This window comes from Saccostrea cucullata, unplaced genomic scaffold (assembly GCF_032062105.1).
Source record: "Saccostrea cucullata isolate Sc308-1 unplaced genomic scaffold, CSIRO_AGI_Scuc_v1 ctg76, whole genome shotgun sequence".
Lineage (NCBI taxonomy): Eukaryota > Metazoa > Mollusca > Bivalvia > Ostreida > Ostreidae > Saccostrea > Saccostrea cuccullata.
The window spans coordinates 227,337-244,469 of NW_026930419.1; the positions used below are offsets into that span (position 1 = coordinate 227,337).

The 17,133-nt window shown below is 32.0% G+C and overlaps 1 protein-coding gene across 1 annotated transcript; it reads right to left on the minus strand.

Moving 5' to 3' along the window:
• Positions 1-501: 501 nt before the first annotated feature.
• On the minus strand, positions 502-14,821 carry LOC134228505 (uncharacterized). Its single transcript, XM_062710157.1, has 5 exons — positions 14,603-14,821; positions 9,196-9,270; positions 7,932-8,166; positions 3,033-3,149; positions 502-578 (listed from the first exon to the last, which is right to left on the minus strand). The coding sequence occupies exons 2-5, from the start codon at positions 9,244-9,246 to the stop codon at positions 502-504; spliced, it is 480 nt and encodes a 159-aa protein (XP_062566141.1). The 5' UTR covers positions 9,247-9,270; positions 14,603-14,821.
• Positions 14,822-17,133: the final 2,312 nt, after the last annotated feature.

Genomic DNA, 17,133 nt, shown 5'->3' on the forward strand with positions numbered 1-17,133 from the left:
AGCCAAAAAGATCAAATACAGTCACAGTAATTCATAATTTTTTGTAATCAAACATGAAAAAAATATTTTGATATTCATAGTGGATTCCTTCATAAGATTAAGTGATCATTTACCCAGCAAAATACTTGTAAACACAAAGTTAAAATGTACAATAATCTTTAAACACGGTGTCCAAAAAGAAAATTTGATCTGAAAATTTTGATCAGTGAAATTTGATTGGTCATTTGTTTAATAACTGGCAATGCATACTTAAATAACTTAACAATTTGCCAAATAACGAGTCAGATAAAAATATAATTTTAAATTTTTAAAAAGTTGTCTAATGTTTGACATGCTATTGTTACTAATCATAATTCCATATCAATAAGCTTCAAATTCTTATCTGACCTTTGATGCCTTGTAAACAAATGCCAGTTCTTAGAGACAAGATAGCTACATGAATATTGAGATAGAGAGAGAGAGAGAGAGAGAGAGAGAGAAAGAGAAAAATTTATTTAGTACTTACGGATTTTTCTCGGTTAAGTACGTCTTAGATAAAGTAGGTCTGGCTTCCCAGTTACATTCATAACATTCTCTATCTAGATCGAAAGATATAATTATAAAATGAATTTTCGACTGTTATGTTATCCTTAAAAGAACTTTGATCTCCACACCAAATACTTTAATATTAACCTTTTGAATAATACAACAATTATAGATTTATTTCATTGACGATCAAATATCTACGGAAGCATATTGCTGCCACTTGAAATAGTGTAAGTCGTATACGTACGAGATATTAAGTCGTACGTACAAGATACTAAGTGGTACAAATGAGATAATAAGTCGTACGTTCGACATAACAATATGTCGTATGAACGAGATATTTAGAACAAAACTGCAGAACTGTAGCTATATGATTTTGCATAATAGTCTTTGATCATTTATTAAATGAAAATAATTTGCAATCTACGGTGCAAGATTTGAACGCACTTTTGGGAAGAATTGGCCTATCCCTAATTCTAAACACATTTCTTAACCAATCCGTATTCTTTTATCCACCTTCTAGCCCTTGATATTCGTTTCTACAGGTGATAAACTCGCTTGATTTGAATTTTCTGTTGGATTGCAGAGAATTCAATCAAGCAAGTTTAGCATCTCTGCCCGAGTCGAGCTTTCGTATTTTATATAGTTTATTTCATATTTATCTGTGAAAGAGTTAGTTTGTTACAATTCATAAATTATAGACTAGGAAGGAAAAAGAATTGATGCAATATAATATATTGATATTGACCTGTGGACTTGCCTATCTTCAAAGCCTTATTAATTTCGGGCTTAAAACTGTATTAGTAAGAGTAAACTAATGAAATTAAAAAAAATATCCTTAAAAAATATCACTAAATATTTAAATATAAACAAATATAAACAAATACAAGAAACATCAAGAGCAAAGAGAGATAGAGAGAGACTATAACAGTACACGTAAAATCTCATCATTAGACTAGAATTTGCTAATATAGCCTGATTACTTTTTCTTAAATTTTTATGAGTCGTCCTCCCAATTCTGTACTCGAATTGTTCTATATACGCCTGATGCAGTTTTTTTAAATATACAAGAATATGTCAGAGAGCGCGAACCAGGGGTGCGCTCCGGGTTCGCTTTTTGTTAGGTTGTGTCTGGTCGGTACTGTAGCTTTTTAGGATATCGTCTAGAAACCGAATGAATTTTAAAAAAACAAACACTTATTGTTCATTCAAACAGGGAACATGTAAGCTTTGTATAGCTTAATTTTTTATGGAGTAAAGTAAATAGCTGACAAACCCGTTAAACGTTTGGGGCACTCCCACTTTTTCTGAGTAAAGTAATTTTCTAGATTAATCCCCACTTTCAAACCCACTTTTCTTGCTGTATGGCAGATATTTGGACAGTTGAGGAATTTTTTTGTTTTGCTTGACAGATTTTTATCCATCCCGTGCTAGAGGCTAGGCTTGGCTGAATGATTATCTCACCTTTGGAATTTTTTAGGTATGTCCCTATACCCACCCTTAACACAATTCCTGGTTTACTGTAGGCATTTTTAACACACACATCTCCTCCCCAGAAAAATAAATCAAACTGGCTTACTTCATAAATTCTTTTTTTCGCCATTGTTACGTGTAGTATACGAACAAAAAATCCACATGTGTACGATTTATGTCGTTGACATGTTACTTCAAAGATATATATTGGGAGAGGAAGGCACCATCACTTTTAACTACTAGTTTGATAAGCCATGCATAGAGGAAGATAAGTAATCATATTTCAATTTCTAATATAATTATGTATCAGTTTTTAAATTTGGATCGAGATCCGTCTGATTCAGGTCATATTCAGAAACATCTCTTTAAGTTTACACAAATGGACCATTTTTTAGGAGACATATTTACTCATCAATGTTCGGTTCTATGTTTGCTTGATAAAGGTAAAGAAATAATAATTTAATTTCACTATTTGCCAGACAAAGCTCCTAAATAGTGAATAATAAGTAAACAAATTTTCAGACAAATCCTTCCAATTGTTTCTGAGAAACAGTCCGGACAAAATTTCGTCCACAGACAGATGGAAAGCTGATTCCAATAAACCTCCCCTAAACTTCATTTGCAGACATTTTTTTATCTCATTGTAGACTACTTGCTTGCCACAATTTACTATAAACAAACTAAAATTACACTTTTAGGGTAATTTCATTTTACATAAATTTCTATTTTTAGTACATGTAAAGATGGAAACACCGTTTATCGATTGCAAAAATCGATACACAAAATTGTGTATCTTAGTATACACTACTTGTGTACCGAGTCATATTGATATCAGACCAAAACTGCAGGAGAAGCATTTTAAAAGTATTTCAAAGAAATTTCTATTTTCAGTAACCATGGCAAAGCTATTAATCTAAATAAAAAAATTATACAAAGAATTATGTATCTTAGATTAGTTTTCTTCTGTGACAACGACGAATAAAAACATATATCAGTAGGTCGCCTGAAAGACTAAGGTAATAAAATAAATTTACATAAATATGCCTCTGTTGAGTTGTACTGTTTCGGACAAGGTGGATCATATTTTGAGCAATCAAAGTTGTAGTTGTCTTGAAGTATTGCTGTGTCGGTATCAAACTCCGTACAAAAACCTTCAAAAACAATAAACATTAAAATAATAATGTGTTTGTGCATATTATTTCATATTAAAACTTAATGGATATAAACTATCCGAAACGTATATAACAAAAAGTTATATTACACCTCCTCGTCAGTTGTAGAGTAAACAAATTGGTTTTCCAATCAATCGTTGAGAGAACAAACTTCAAATACGAAACAACTGATTTAGTTTCACAGGTGTATATTGGCATATACATATGCAAACCTTTGACAGCCGGTCAATCCCATCGCTGAATATGCATTGTGTAACTTGATATATGAGACACTTTCCCCCTATGTCAAAGAAACTACGGATTCAACATGACACATTGATGCTAGTTGGTAACATACAGGTAACGTTTAACCTTTCCAGAATATAAATTCCTATAAGTGTAGTTTTAGGAAGACAAAAAAAATGTAACGATAGCATACGCTTAAGTGCACAGAAAATTAAAGATTTCAATCAGGTAGTCATCTCATATAAATACATATATTATTTTTATCATTTATTCCCAGCTCTCTGATTGGCTCAAACTTGATCACATGATTTAGTATATAACAGCATTAAGACGTGAGTTACTATTTATAGAATCTGAAATGCATATCGACTTGAGGTTTCTTAAAATGGAGATAATTTCCGTGAAACAAAATAGTACTGTATTCAATCAAAGCTAGTACAGTGTAAAATTTGATGTTTCTAGAAAAAAAATATTTATTTCAACTTTTACTAACTTTTTTTCAATGTTTTGTATTTGATGAGACAAAAGAAGGATTAGGATTACTTCATATTTATTAAAACATATTCAATATGTTTGTCAAACATTGATACAAAACTTAATCAAATAAATGAAGAATTCTGAATAAGTAAATCGTCTAAATCACTCCATCAATATAAAGGAAACGCATTTACATTAAACGGTGTAATTTATTTTGATCTCTAGTCTCTAATTGTTAAAGGGAGAAAACTTTTCCAATTATTTTCATAATTTGTTTTGTCAATCTATGTAAAAAAATAATATAACAAATGTAGCCCTTTAATTCGTGCACGGTCGATACGCTTTTTTATGAAGTCAATTTATATGGATCGACCTCATGAAAGGACTATATTTATATAATATTTTGTTTAATATTGAATAGATATTTGATTTTCAGCGATTTTTAATATTACGAATAATTTTGCTTTTGAAACAAGAAAACACTAAAATTTATATTTCAAATAATAACGAGATTGCAATAAATATATCTTACTAGTATTTAGCTTTATCTTGAAAATTTCTTTGCAGAAGTGTATATTTTTAAAGACAAAAGACTTACAGATCTACAGTCAATGATTGTATTGGATTGATCTAGTGAAGGAAGGGGATGGTTAAAATGATATTTGCTTTGGTGACAGGTGAAAGCAATTCGGGCATAACTGAAAAGTGAACATTTCATCTACATGTCACATGAAATTTTAATATCTTATCTATTAATCGGTTTCCTATATATCAATAGGAAATGAAAATATTTTCCCGAAATTGAGCTTTGATTTGCTTAAAAATAATTTGAAAATTGGCCAGATCATACATGTGGTACAAAATAGTACATTTTTAAACAAGTTTTCCTACAATCTCTCTCTTGCTCTGGGTCTTCTCTCCATGATTTTTTAAACGTTAATTGTGTACATGTTAATTAAAAAAAACGAATAAACATTTTTAAAACAAGAGGTTGATGGGCCTTATAGATCACCTGAGCATTCTGCAACACGTTTCCAGTTATTGAATTTGAAACATGTTTTAAGCCAGATGCTATGGCATTCACAATATTATTATTTTGAAAGAGGCACCATTGATCATCATAACAATACACTTCGCAGTCGTTAAACTTGGTTACTTAATACTCATAGGTGGGGTAGAGGACCAGAAATACATTTCAACTAATCAGTCATATTAAGCGATAATCAGTAGTGTCCTTACCACACATAAACCCCTGACCCTAAGGCCTAGATCCACAAACGGCAATTTTTTGAAAAGGCCTCCTTGCTTTTCAAAATTATTTTATTTATACTAAGGAGCAGATTTCAAACAATTCATTCATTTTCAGTATATGAGTACACCCCCCCCCCTAACCCTGAAGCCTTGAAATTCACAATTCTGCAAGATAAGGACCCTTGCTCATCATAACTATATAGGTAGTTGATCTGCTACATACCCAGAGACAGAAGATTTTCATAGATGTAATGTATTTTCACTGTATAATCAATAAAACCCTGCCCTAACACCAGAACACCTGACCCCGGGGCCATTAAATTAACAATTTTGGAAAAAGCATTTTTGCTCATCATAACTATCCAGGAGCAGAGGCAATTTTTTTCGAGAATTCATGTATTTTCACTATAGAATCAATAGAATAGAGGCACTCTTGCTCATCATAACTATACACTTAGTTGGTTTATTTAATACCTAGGAGCAGAGAAGAAGATTTTTAAGGAATTGGTGTATTTTTACTGTATAATCAATAGAGTCTCGCCCTAACACCAGAACCCCTGACTCTCGGGCCATGAATTTCACAATTTAGGTATAGAGGCACTCTTGCTCATCATAACTACACACTTAGTTAGTTTATTTAATAACTACGCAGCTTGTTTATTTAATACACAGGAGCAGATAAGACGATTTTCAAAGAAATAATGCATGTTCCATATTTAATCTATATAGCCCCTCCCTACATGTAGCACCAGAATCATGCAAACAGTTTGACTGCTTGATGTCCAGTAGTAAAGAAGAAGATTTTTTAAGATTGCATTAATTTTAGTGGTTTTGACCCCACCCCTCAGGCCCCAGGGGGGCAGGGATAATGAAATTCACAATTCTTGTTTTCCTTCACCTATAGATGTTTTGTGATAAATTCGGTTGAAATTGGTTTAGTGGTTGCAGAGAAAAAGCTGAAAATGTTCATATGTGAACGCCGACGGACGACGACGGACGGAAACGGATAGCAATAAGCCACCTGAGTTTACTCAGGTGACTTAAAAATGGAGAGAAAACCGAGAGACCACAACCCCCCCCCCCCCCAAAAAAAAAAAGAAACAAATGTGTGAATGTGGTGCTTCTCTACCCTTTTAAATTCAGCTGTATAGCTGTCGTAGCACAATGTTCTATGGTGTGCTACCTGTTCAGCGCACTCGTAGCGAAAAGTTTTTGTTTCGAGCCTTGTATGGGGCGACATTTTTTTTCATGCAAACAACCATTTATTTTGTCAGTTTGGTTTTATGTCATGAGGTATTAAAAGTTTGATTTAATTGTGGTTCAGTTTGATTCTCAAGCGAAATAAATTCCAATCTTTTATTCTATAATGTACATATGAACGTATTAAATATTTAGGGGTTTTTGTGTGAACAATTACTACACGTATGTTAGAGTACCACCTAGGAAAATCGGACATAAATGTTACAATCTCACAAAGTCCTTCAAACTATATTTTAAAAAAACTATGGACGTGTTTGTAAAATCTGACCTGAAATGTTCAGCCAACGAAATCATGGACATTTAACCATAAATGTTTCGTACAAATGATTCCTGAAGATCACATGCCAAATGCACCTATCTTCTTTGATAAAGAAGAGAAACGCCCATACTTTTTCAACGTTGAATAATCGGCTCTCCCGAGACAGAGCTAGTCTTGGGTTTTAATGATTGTAATGCTCATTCTGGGAAAGTATATTCTTATCCACCGATAATATTGTCAATATGTATTTTGCCATTTCTTACAAATGGTCTGTTTAAGTTATAAAATTCAACTTGCATGGGAGGAAATACAAGTATAAGAATGAGTAAAATCATCCATCTTTGTGACAGAACGCTACTTTTTTCAAACTTGATTTTTTTTCAGCTTTTTAGAGTATTTTAGCTGTAGATCATATTTCTGTACAGATGTACCGTTTTAGATTCCATGTATCAGATCTACATAGACTTATAATGACTTAAAAACAAAGGTGAAAAACACATTTGAAATGCAGGGGAAAATCCAATAATATAGCTATAGGGTTATTGAACTTATATCGGTGAATATTGGCACGATTTGGTTGTTCAAATGCACGAGTTTGTGGCTTGCGATTAATATATACTTGGCTACCAACACTCCAAGTGATAAATTCCGCATTTGCAACCTAGACTGAGTAGTTTTGATTTTTCAGAAATTCTCAGGGCCAAATAAGGCTCAAAGTGCCTCTTGCTCTTTCTCATTTTACTGCAAATTTTTATCGATTTTACAGCACATTTTTTTCAGAGCACACGCTTGCCTAACCATATCTATATACTTTATACACTATTATCAGATGCAGTTTTTTGTGTAAAAATCTCAGATAAGCAAGCTTTTGCTCTATGTTTTCCAAAGAGAAAAGTATCTCAAATTTGACGAAATTCCAACAGAATTGAGTAAATTCTGAAAAAAAAATATCCTACCTCTGCACCCTCTAGTGGCTTCCATGTAAGCTTTTAATCTATTTTAGTATTTGTTTTAAAGTAAGCATCATTTTAACTTCTTTACTACAAACTATCACATCTTTACCAGTGTTTTGATTTTTACACCAAATAAGGGCCATATTCGGCCGTTACCCTATCTTGTCCTTTAAAGGGTTTTGTCCCAAACCTTAAGCACCAGGATTGCAGAGGAATTCGCCCATAAATTTCAGATTTGTCTCGTCTGCCCTTAATTCAATTTTATTTTTAGGTTTTTAAATAGGGTTTTCTTAGAGGCCTGTCTGAATATTTTCTTGAATTTCTAATAATACTTACCGTTAACTTTCTTTCCAGGTGCACATACTTCAATATTTTTGTTTCCTTCTGCATTTATTAGACAGTGGTATTTGAAATTGTTTGGGTTTGTGCATGTCTGTAATTTTGCATGATGCTCACAATTTTTACGAGAGGCTGACTGCGCTGCTTCAACTTTGTTGGAGGGACAGGAGCTTACATATTCTACGGTTACTAAGGAATATTCACAAGGACCTAACTGACACATGATGCAATTCTGAAAAACAAAAACATTCTAATTACCACTTCCATATTTCTTATTATTCTGTTCACACATCATCAATTCATTTACAAACGAATAGATGTTAAGTTCTAGACCATTTCAAAAGTCCTCCTAGGGGACTTAACAGTCCCATGAGTATAAAAGAGCATATTAAAGAGTCAATGAAATCAGATATTATAACACAGGTAAAACGCTGAGGTGCTTTTCAGCAGATTATTGAAAGTTAAGCAATTTTTACTTATAGAGGTAAAATTTCCAAATACCAAAAGGGGTGATCACTTTGAATTTTGAAATCCATATAATATTCGAATATATTAATCAAGTCTGGTAATCTGGAAAAAATGATTTTTAAGGAATAAATTACTTGTGATGCATTGAGTCGCTTGCATGGTGCAGTGCTCTAGAGTTGCGAAGGATTGATTTAATCTTCACATCCCGGTTTTGAATCTCAAAGTGGGACGCGAAGACCGTTTCTTCGGATGAGACCGAATGAAAAGAGTTCTTGTATCGCAGTAGATACTGGAACGAAAAAGATCCCTTCCTGCTCAATTGCCCTGATTGTCGAGTATAAGACAAAATATGCAGCTCTCCACCAGCAAGTTGTGGCGTCTCCATATGAATGAAAAATTTTCGAGAGGGATGTTAATCAATATACACAATCAATCATTCAATTTTGGATTCAACCTCCTTCCCAGCAAGAGGTCGATATTCTGAATAAACAGTGTTAAGTTTAAACTTGATGATTTACATCTAAATAATCTTTTCTAATTCCAATTTGAACACCACCTGATATCAGGAGCAATGTTTAGATCAATGAAAGATGAATATGTAACATCTTTGAATGCTGCCATATTACCATACATTTAACTAACCAAGCAGTTTTTTAGAGAAAATAAAATTTGAACTAATTATCCTTTTTTTTTTAAATCCCGAATGTTATTTTACCTGCACGTTTTTTTAATGAATCGATTCACTGCATTTAGGTTTTACAATTCTATGAAACTATGCATATAAGAGACTGACCTCTTCAAATATAGTTAGAATAAGTACTGTTTGAAAAAACCATTTTCCCATCTTCAAGCAAGCATATTTTTAAATCTGTTAAAACAAAAAATAAATATATCATTCTTTTTTCATATTGGCTTGCGTCATAGACAAGTGTAGAGTTTCAATTTCCAGGCTAGCCTAAAACTACCATTATTACTACTTACACTTTGATAATGTATCAATATTTACTAGTGGTGACCATGAATATCAATAAAGTATTATTTTATATAAGATAGTTTGAAGGATATTTCTTAAGAATGCTACAAATTTATGTGCAGAAATAATATTGTGCAATTTTTGCACCAAAAAATATTTGAAGTATCAAAAATAAAAAATAGGCAATAAATATCTCTTAAACCAGTGTTTTACGACCTTAGTGCTCACCGATTGAAAGCATCGAATAGTGAGTAGTTTTAAATAATTAAAGGAAAAATATATGTGAATCTCAGACATATTTTAATTTTGATTTTATCTTGACTTCATTAACATTTTATTTTTTCTTGTTAAAGTCTGCTGAGTGATTTTGTAAAGGACAAGGTATGGTATTTGATGTTTTACAAAAGAACATACGACTAAAATCAAATATGAATTCTGCTTCTAAATTTCTAATTTACATAAAATAGAAAATGGTTTCCACATTTTTAAATGGAACGTAGAGGGATAATTTAAAATTATCGGTCTGAAACAGAATTATTAACTTTGCTAAAGTTTTCAATCACCTAAACATTTTGATCTTTTTCGTAAGTTGTTTTGTAAAACGGTTTCTAGAACACAGTTTAAACTGAGGTAGTTTGTAGTGACGAACCACTTCTGATTTTGATTCAAAGCATACACGGAGGCCACAAGAGGGTTCAAAAATAGAATATCTTACCACTTTCTCCAAATTCTGGTGTTCCTTAAATTTTAAATAGTTTTCACTTGGAAAAATATAGAGCACAAGCTACCATATCCCGCTTCAAACAAATTTCACGATTACTAATTGGATAAAAACTAATCACATTACGCCCTGGATTTTTCTGTATTAAGCCTCTGTACAAAATGTACGATCCTCTCCCATCCTGGCCGTAGTTGAACGAGGAGAGAATTCTTCGTACCTCATTAAAATATTGACCAATTCGAGTAAAGCATAGTCGGATGATGAACTTTATCGCGACTTTTCAATATCCAATCGCAGTATAGGAAATATTTCTTGTATACTGTTGACGTCAATTTTTGATTTCAATTGCGATGGAAACAAAACTTGCCACTGACTGAATATGACGTCACAATAGGGAGGCGTAAATATTCAAGATTACATGAACGATTTTTTTTTGTGATCAAGCAGCCACGGGTTGGAGAGAGCTATATCCGGACTCCGGACCGTGGCTTGAGACGATGTCTCCGTCGAGGCGTAATATGAAAATCGGGCACGCGGTTCCGTTCGAAGCGTTATTATTGTAAATAAAATTGGCGGCTAAGAAACGGTTTACGTAGGTAGTTTAGTTAAACCTCTTGTTAACGTAACAATATTTCATGTTGATTGTTACTAGATTAAAACCTAATATTTTCATAATATGCACAAATATATTTTATATTGAAAAATGTCTTCAGCGGAATAAACTCGTAACACAGTCAGTAAGTGACCCAATACGGATTCATACAGGGTGTGAAATGGAAATCCGTATTGGGAGTTGGATTCGCTCTCGCCCAATACGGACTTCCATTTCACACTTTGTATAAATCCGTATTAGGTCAGTAACTGACTGTGTAACTAATATTATTTGAGATTTTTACACACAAAATGCATCTAATACTATTATGTACGAAATATATAAATTTGGTATAAAGGCTGTTGTGATTTATATTTTTGAAAGAAAACGTGCTGTTAAATTGACTACGATTTGCATAAAAATGAGAAAATTCGGATATTGACCTATATTTTCTTACCTTCCTCTAACTTTTTGTATCCTATTACTTTCGGTTCATACCAATTTTTTGAATATTTGGTTGGAAAAGGTAATGTGGGAATAAGTGTAATTTATGTGAAAACAAAATATTTGTATAAACATATCATTACAGTAAAAACAGTTATTAATTAACCGTTGTTGGAATAGAGGACAGTAAACTGGCTGTTTTTATTTTAAAATCTGACATGTTTTTTATATTTGAAAGAGTAATAAGATATTTCAACAAATATAAATAGATAAATTTAAATTTTATTATTGAGCAAATACTTAATTACTAGATAATTTTACATAAGATTGTCATTGATCTTCAAACTAAGGCAAAATCTATATGTGGAATACCCTTTTTAAAAGACAAAACATTTTATCAATACTACTTTTATGATAAGGTTTACGCATTCAAAGGCAGACAAACCATACCTTCTTCTTTAAGTGAATTATAAGTATATATGTTTTTTTAATTATTTTCCTGAATCCAGTTATTATTATTTTCTTTTCAAACAAGAGGCCCACGGGCCTTATATGTCACCTGAGTATCGTGTAACAACTTTCAAACAATTAGATTTGGTTTGTGTTTTAAATCAGAGGCCATGAATTTCACAATCCACAGTTTTGAGAGAGGTACCATTGCTTACTATAATTATAAACTTAGCATGCTTACTCTGTTTACCAAATACTCAGAGGTAGATCAGAGTTACACAGAGAAAATGCACTTCCACTTTATAACCAGTTGTGCACCTCACCCTAAAGAAACCACTGATCCTAGGGCAGCGTTGTGAGAATTCCATCGGCATCAAAAGCAAGTTTTTTAACTTGCCTAGATAGCCGAGCGGTCTAACGCGCTGTTCCTATGCTGCTAGGAGACAGATTCCGTTGCTCGCGAGTTCAACCCCGGGCTGGGGGGGTAGTGTGTCTCAATGTCAAAAGTGAATTTCTCTGTGCTCTATATATATATATATATATATATATATATATATATATATATATATATATATATATATATATATATATATCTTTGGCATAAAACCCAGAAGCAAAGGAAAAGATTTTCAAAGACTTAATGCATTTTCACAATTTAATCAATAGAGCCCCGCCCTAACACCAGAACCCCTGACCCAGGGGCCAAAAAACTCACAACTTTGGAAGAGGCACTCTTCTTCATAATCATATGCTTAGTGAGTTTAATTAATACCCAGAAGCAAAGAAGAAAATTTTCAAAGAATATTTCTCTATATGAGAACAGACAATCTTGCTCAACATAACTATGTACTTAGTTTACTAAGCTTAATATCCAAGAGCAGAGAAGAAGATTTTTAAAGATATAATGCAGTTTCACTATATTATCTAAATACTAGTAACTGCGCCCTAGCACATGAACCCCTGAACCTGGGACCATAAATTTTAAAAAATTTGTAGAGGACTCAATGCTTATTACATTCATGCCAACAATTTGCCTGCTTGATGTCCAGGAATAAAGAAGATTTTTAAAGATTGCAATAATTTTGGTGGTTTTGGCCCCATCCCTCAGGCCCCAGGAGAGCAGGGACCTAAACATTCAAAATTTGTTCCCTTCACCCATAGATGCCGTTTACAAAATTTGTAGAAATTGGTTGTTTCAGAGAAGAAGCTGAAAATGTTCAAATGTCAATGCACGACACACGACGACGCACGAAAATGGATAGCAGGTGACCTAAAAACTCAATCTATTCAAGCTAAATTATTCAGATTTTTTTAATAAATCTTTTTATTATATGATCGAATAATTTTCTTCTCCCTGATTGGCTGAGATCCAACTATGTTAGAAAAATACTACATTGTATTGACCTGCACGTGAAGTTCTTGAAAATGAGAGGGAAAATATATCAAGGAAGAGAGACATCATGATCCTAAATTTTAAAAATAAACGTGCATAACTGTTTCAACATTTTTTCTCTTTTGGTTGACATTACTTCCATAAATTTGATAACATGTGGTCTGTGTGAATAATAATAACTAGGTCAATTTTCCTAATATTAGCTAACATTTTACCTTCTAATAAATAATGAAATTCATTAGCAGTTTGAGTACAGTAACAGATCTAGAGGTTTCATATTCTATCACACATTGGTATGCCATGGCACCTTCCAGTCTCTACTGGTAATGATAATTTGTGAGTGTAAGTGGTTTTTAATTTAATAACTCTTGCATCATTCTTAAATACATACCAAACCAACGGCCAAATAGGGGTTTGACCCTATCTTGTCATTTGTATTACAAACATCAATTGAAAATCTATTTCTACTATTTCTAACTTACAGAACAATAAAAAAAATATCATCTGCATTCTCTGAGAGAGAATTTCCTGAACGTCTTCAGTAACTGAACAAAACAAAAATTTCATTATCACATTCAACTACGTAGCCCTATTATGGGTACATGTAACGATAAAATATACAAGCCTGTATGAATTAACTTATGTTTATTGAAGGAGGAAAATTAAATTATTATTTTATCCATTGGTATATATTTTTCAAAACTACATTTTTTAAAATAAAATACAAAAAACTTAACGAACTTTTGTTGACCTGTTTTATTAGATTTAAATGATGTTTTTCTTAAGGTTAAGATCTAGTATATGAAAGATGATTAAAGATTTGTCGAATTTGAGAAATAAATTCCTTTATGCTTCACAACTTTACATTGGTCAAAAAAGTTCATAATTTGTAGGTGAATAAGAAGAAAAACTTGGAATCACGCCAAAAAATTAGTCTAAAGTCATTCACTAGATCTTGACCTTAACGACAAACTTTATACTCTAAAGGACCTTATTATGTGCAATTAAAACAATCTTTTCATTTTGTCTTTAAAAATAAACCCTGAAAATCTCAACTTTAACCTCAACCGTGCATGGGGGGATCATAATCTCTATGTATACTCTATGATATATACTGTCTCTTTTTCTAACAGGGGGGGGGGGGGGGGGGGGGGGGGGGGGGGGGGGGGGGGGGGGGGGAGTATCTATAAACGAAAATTTATATATATCTAGAGGTAATGACTAAACTACAGGAAAAGTCTATACGAAGAAGAAAAAGTATTAACTTTCGTTTCTCAGGCCTGCAATTGCAATGTGAAAAATATGTAATTTACCAGATCCATTGTAGGGCCAAACTCATTAACACAAAGACTGAGTACTTATATTTGATATACTTTATAAAAACCTATTAGCAAAAGGCAGGATCTGTAGCATTGTAGAAGGTTACTTAACTTTAAGTTTACGTAATTCCGGCTCGTGAAATTGTTGTTTATGGCTGTACAATACAACTGTACAATTATAAAAAAAATTATGTTTCATTTTGCACGAGAAAAAAGTTTCAAATTGTAAAGTACAGATTTAATTGCAATCATGGTTCTGTTCCCAAATACTAACAGTCTGACAACACATTCAGAAATGCTATACTCACGCATGAAATCAAGTTATTGAGCGTCTCTGTTTTTTTTTTTTTTTACTGTTTATCCATGTTTTTAGTCAAAACGAAAGTAGAAAAGGTCAGCTTGAATAAACATTCATTGCACAAAAAAGGTCAAAAAGTTGTGCAAAACCTGCCTCGTATTTAACTTTCCTTCTTATAAACAATATACAGAAAAACAAAATTGAAACTCTTCTAGGTGTTTAGGAAGCCAGTAATTCCTATAGAAATACGGAAGATCAAAGTGCGCAGGCGCAAAGTCCCACATAGGTCGAGGTGACTCAATCCGTAAACAGTAGCTTTACAAACTGACCTAAATATGTCAAATGCAATGAACATATATTCTTCATAAAGCAATTTTGTTTAGAATAGTTTCTAAGAATAGTAGCCTGAAACCCTCACCTGAGTAAAAATGAATTTCGTAGTTATACGAATTTTATATTATACATCAATGCAATAAATGCACACCTACGTCCATAATGTCTCTACGCTTAGCAAATACTTTGGAATTAGTTACAAATTTAGCTAATACGCTCTATCTATTTCTGCAATAAATCTGATCTGTTATCTCGACAAACTCCGAAAAAGGACATTTCATATCAGTGTTAAGTGTTTAAGAGAATTGTGGCATGTTTCTGCCCCCTACATGGAAGATATTGTATGTTATCATGCAGTATGATTATGTGAAAATCACAACAGGTTCAAAGTAACCCACAATAATTCATTAAACTTCATCTTTCAAGTTAGTCATATTAAATACAGAAAATTAGTAAATCTCAAATATATTTTCATGAATTGCGAATAAAAACATTTGTTATGCATTTCCCAATTTAAATTTGATCAATTAACACATTTTTAAAATAAAAATCATAGGTATCCAGGCTTTTGAAGAACTTCAAAAATTTTTAAACATAGACATACTTTAATTTCTTTTATTTTCTTCGATCATTTTACAATGCAAAGTGTATTAAGATTCTCCTGTAATTATGAAGCACCATAATTCACTTTTAATTTCATATCATGTTAAAAAGCACTAGTATCTATGTTTAGATTATAATGAACATCAGTTTCTTGATATGTGTAATTTTAGAATGCTTTCACGGGGTAAAAAGTTTGACTTTTTATTAGACGTTTCTGAGAACTTTAAAGAAACTTGAAGCACATTGAAAGGTATATCATTAAAATTGTTTCATGACATAATTTCATTTTTACGCTTGATTTTGAGACTTTTTGAATTAAATTATAAATTAATAAGTTGTCCTACCTGGCTGAGGATCGGAGTCGTGTAATTAGCTTAAATTTACTTACTTACATACTGTAGGTATCTGACATCGTAGCTGCACGATGCAACATTATTATGTCAGCATGTAATATAATAATATCAACATGCAAAATATATGTTGAGATGCAACTTATCATTTTGCATGTTGACATAAACAAGTCGCATGTTGACATAAATAAATGCATGTTAATTAATATAAATATCTTGCATGTTAACATAACAAATTGCATGTTTACATAACTAACCCACATGTTGACATAGATATCTTGCATGTTGACATAAATAAGTCGCATGTAAAATTAAACAAAAGTATTTTGCATGTTAAGATAAATACGTTGCATAATGACAAATATATGTAAAAGTCACATGTATACATAATCATGTTGCATCTTACATCTGCGATGTCAGATACGGGCGTTAGTAAGTGAAATTAAGTATACTTAAATAATATTTTCTTGCTAAATTTGTCACTTGCATCTCAACATAGTTTACTTGCATGTTGACATAAAGTCATGCATATGTTGCATGTCTACATAATTATGTTGCATGTCTACATAATTATGTTTTATGTTAACGTAATTTATCTTCCATGTAGGGGACAGATATATGCCACCATATAAGGGACTGCCTGACAATAAATCTCTAGTTAGCATAATAATATTTTTTTCTCCTTGTCAATTTTACAAATACATGTAAAAGGAGCAAATTACAAATTTAATAACTAGTTTCTTGGTATACATATAGTCTAAGAGAAAAAAATTCATCTTTCCCCCGTTACATGTAACTGACATGGTGTGCAACATGAGCATGGTGTTTGATATTCTATGCAAGCCATGTATATGAATCTTAATGCAATATTCCCTTTCAAAGATGTTCGCATTAAAAAAAACTAGAATATGAATGAGTTTCTAACAAAAATCAGTTAAAAACCAGGTATCGAATAAGTCTAAAATAAAAACAAAAACAAAACAAATTATAAGTAATTCGAATTATTGGCTATAGCTATGATAACTACAATAACTATATAGATGTAAATATCGTCTTACCTTGTATATCATTCATAAATTTATCCATGACAACGTGATTCTTAATTTATTGAACAAAATTTCGCAAAGACAAAATTAAGTAATTAGTGAATATAAGATAAATTTTCAAACATTTTTTCTTTCAATTTTAAGGATATGGATACTGGTAGATAACATATGATAATAGGAGGCGTCAAAACCAAACATTGTCGTTACAC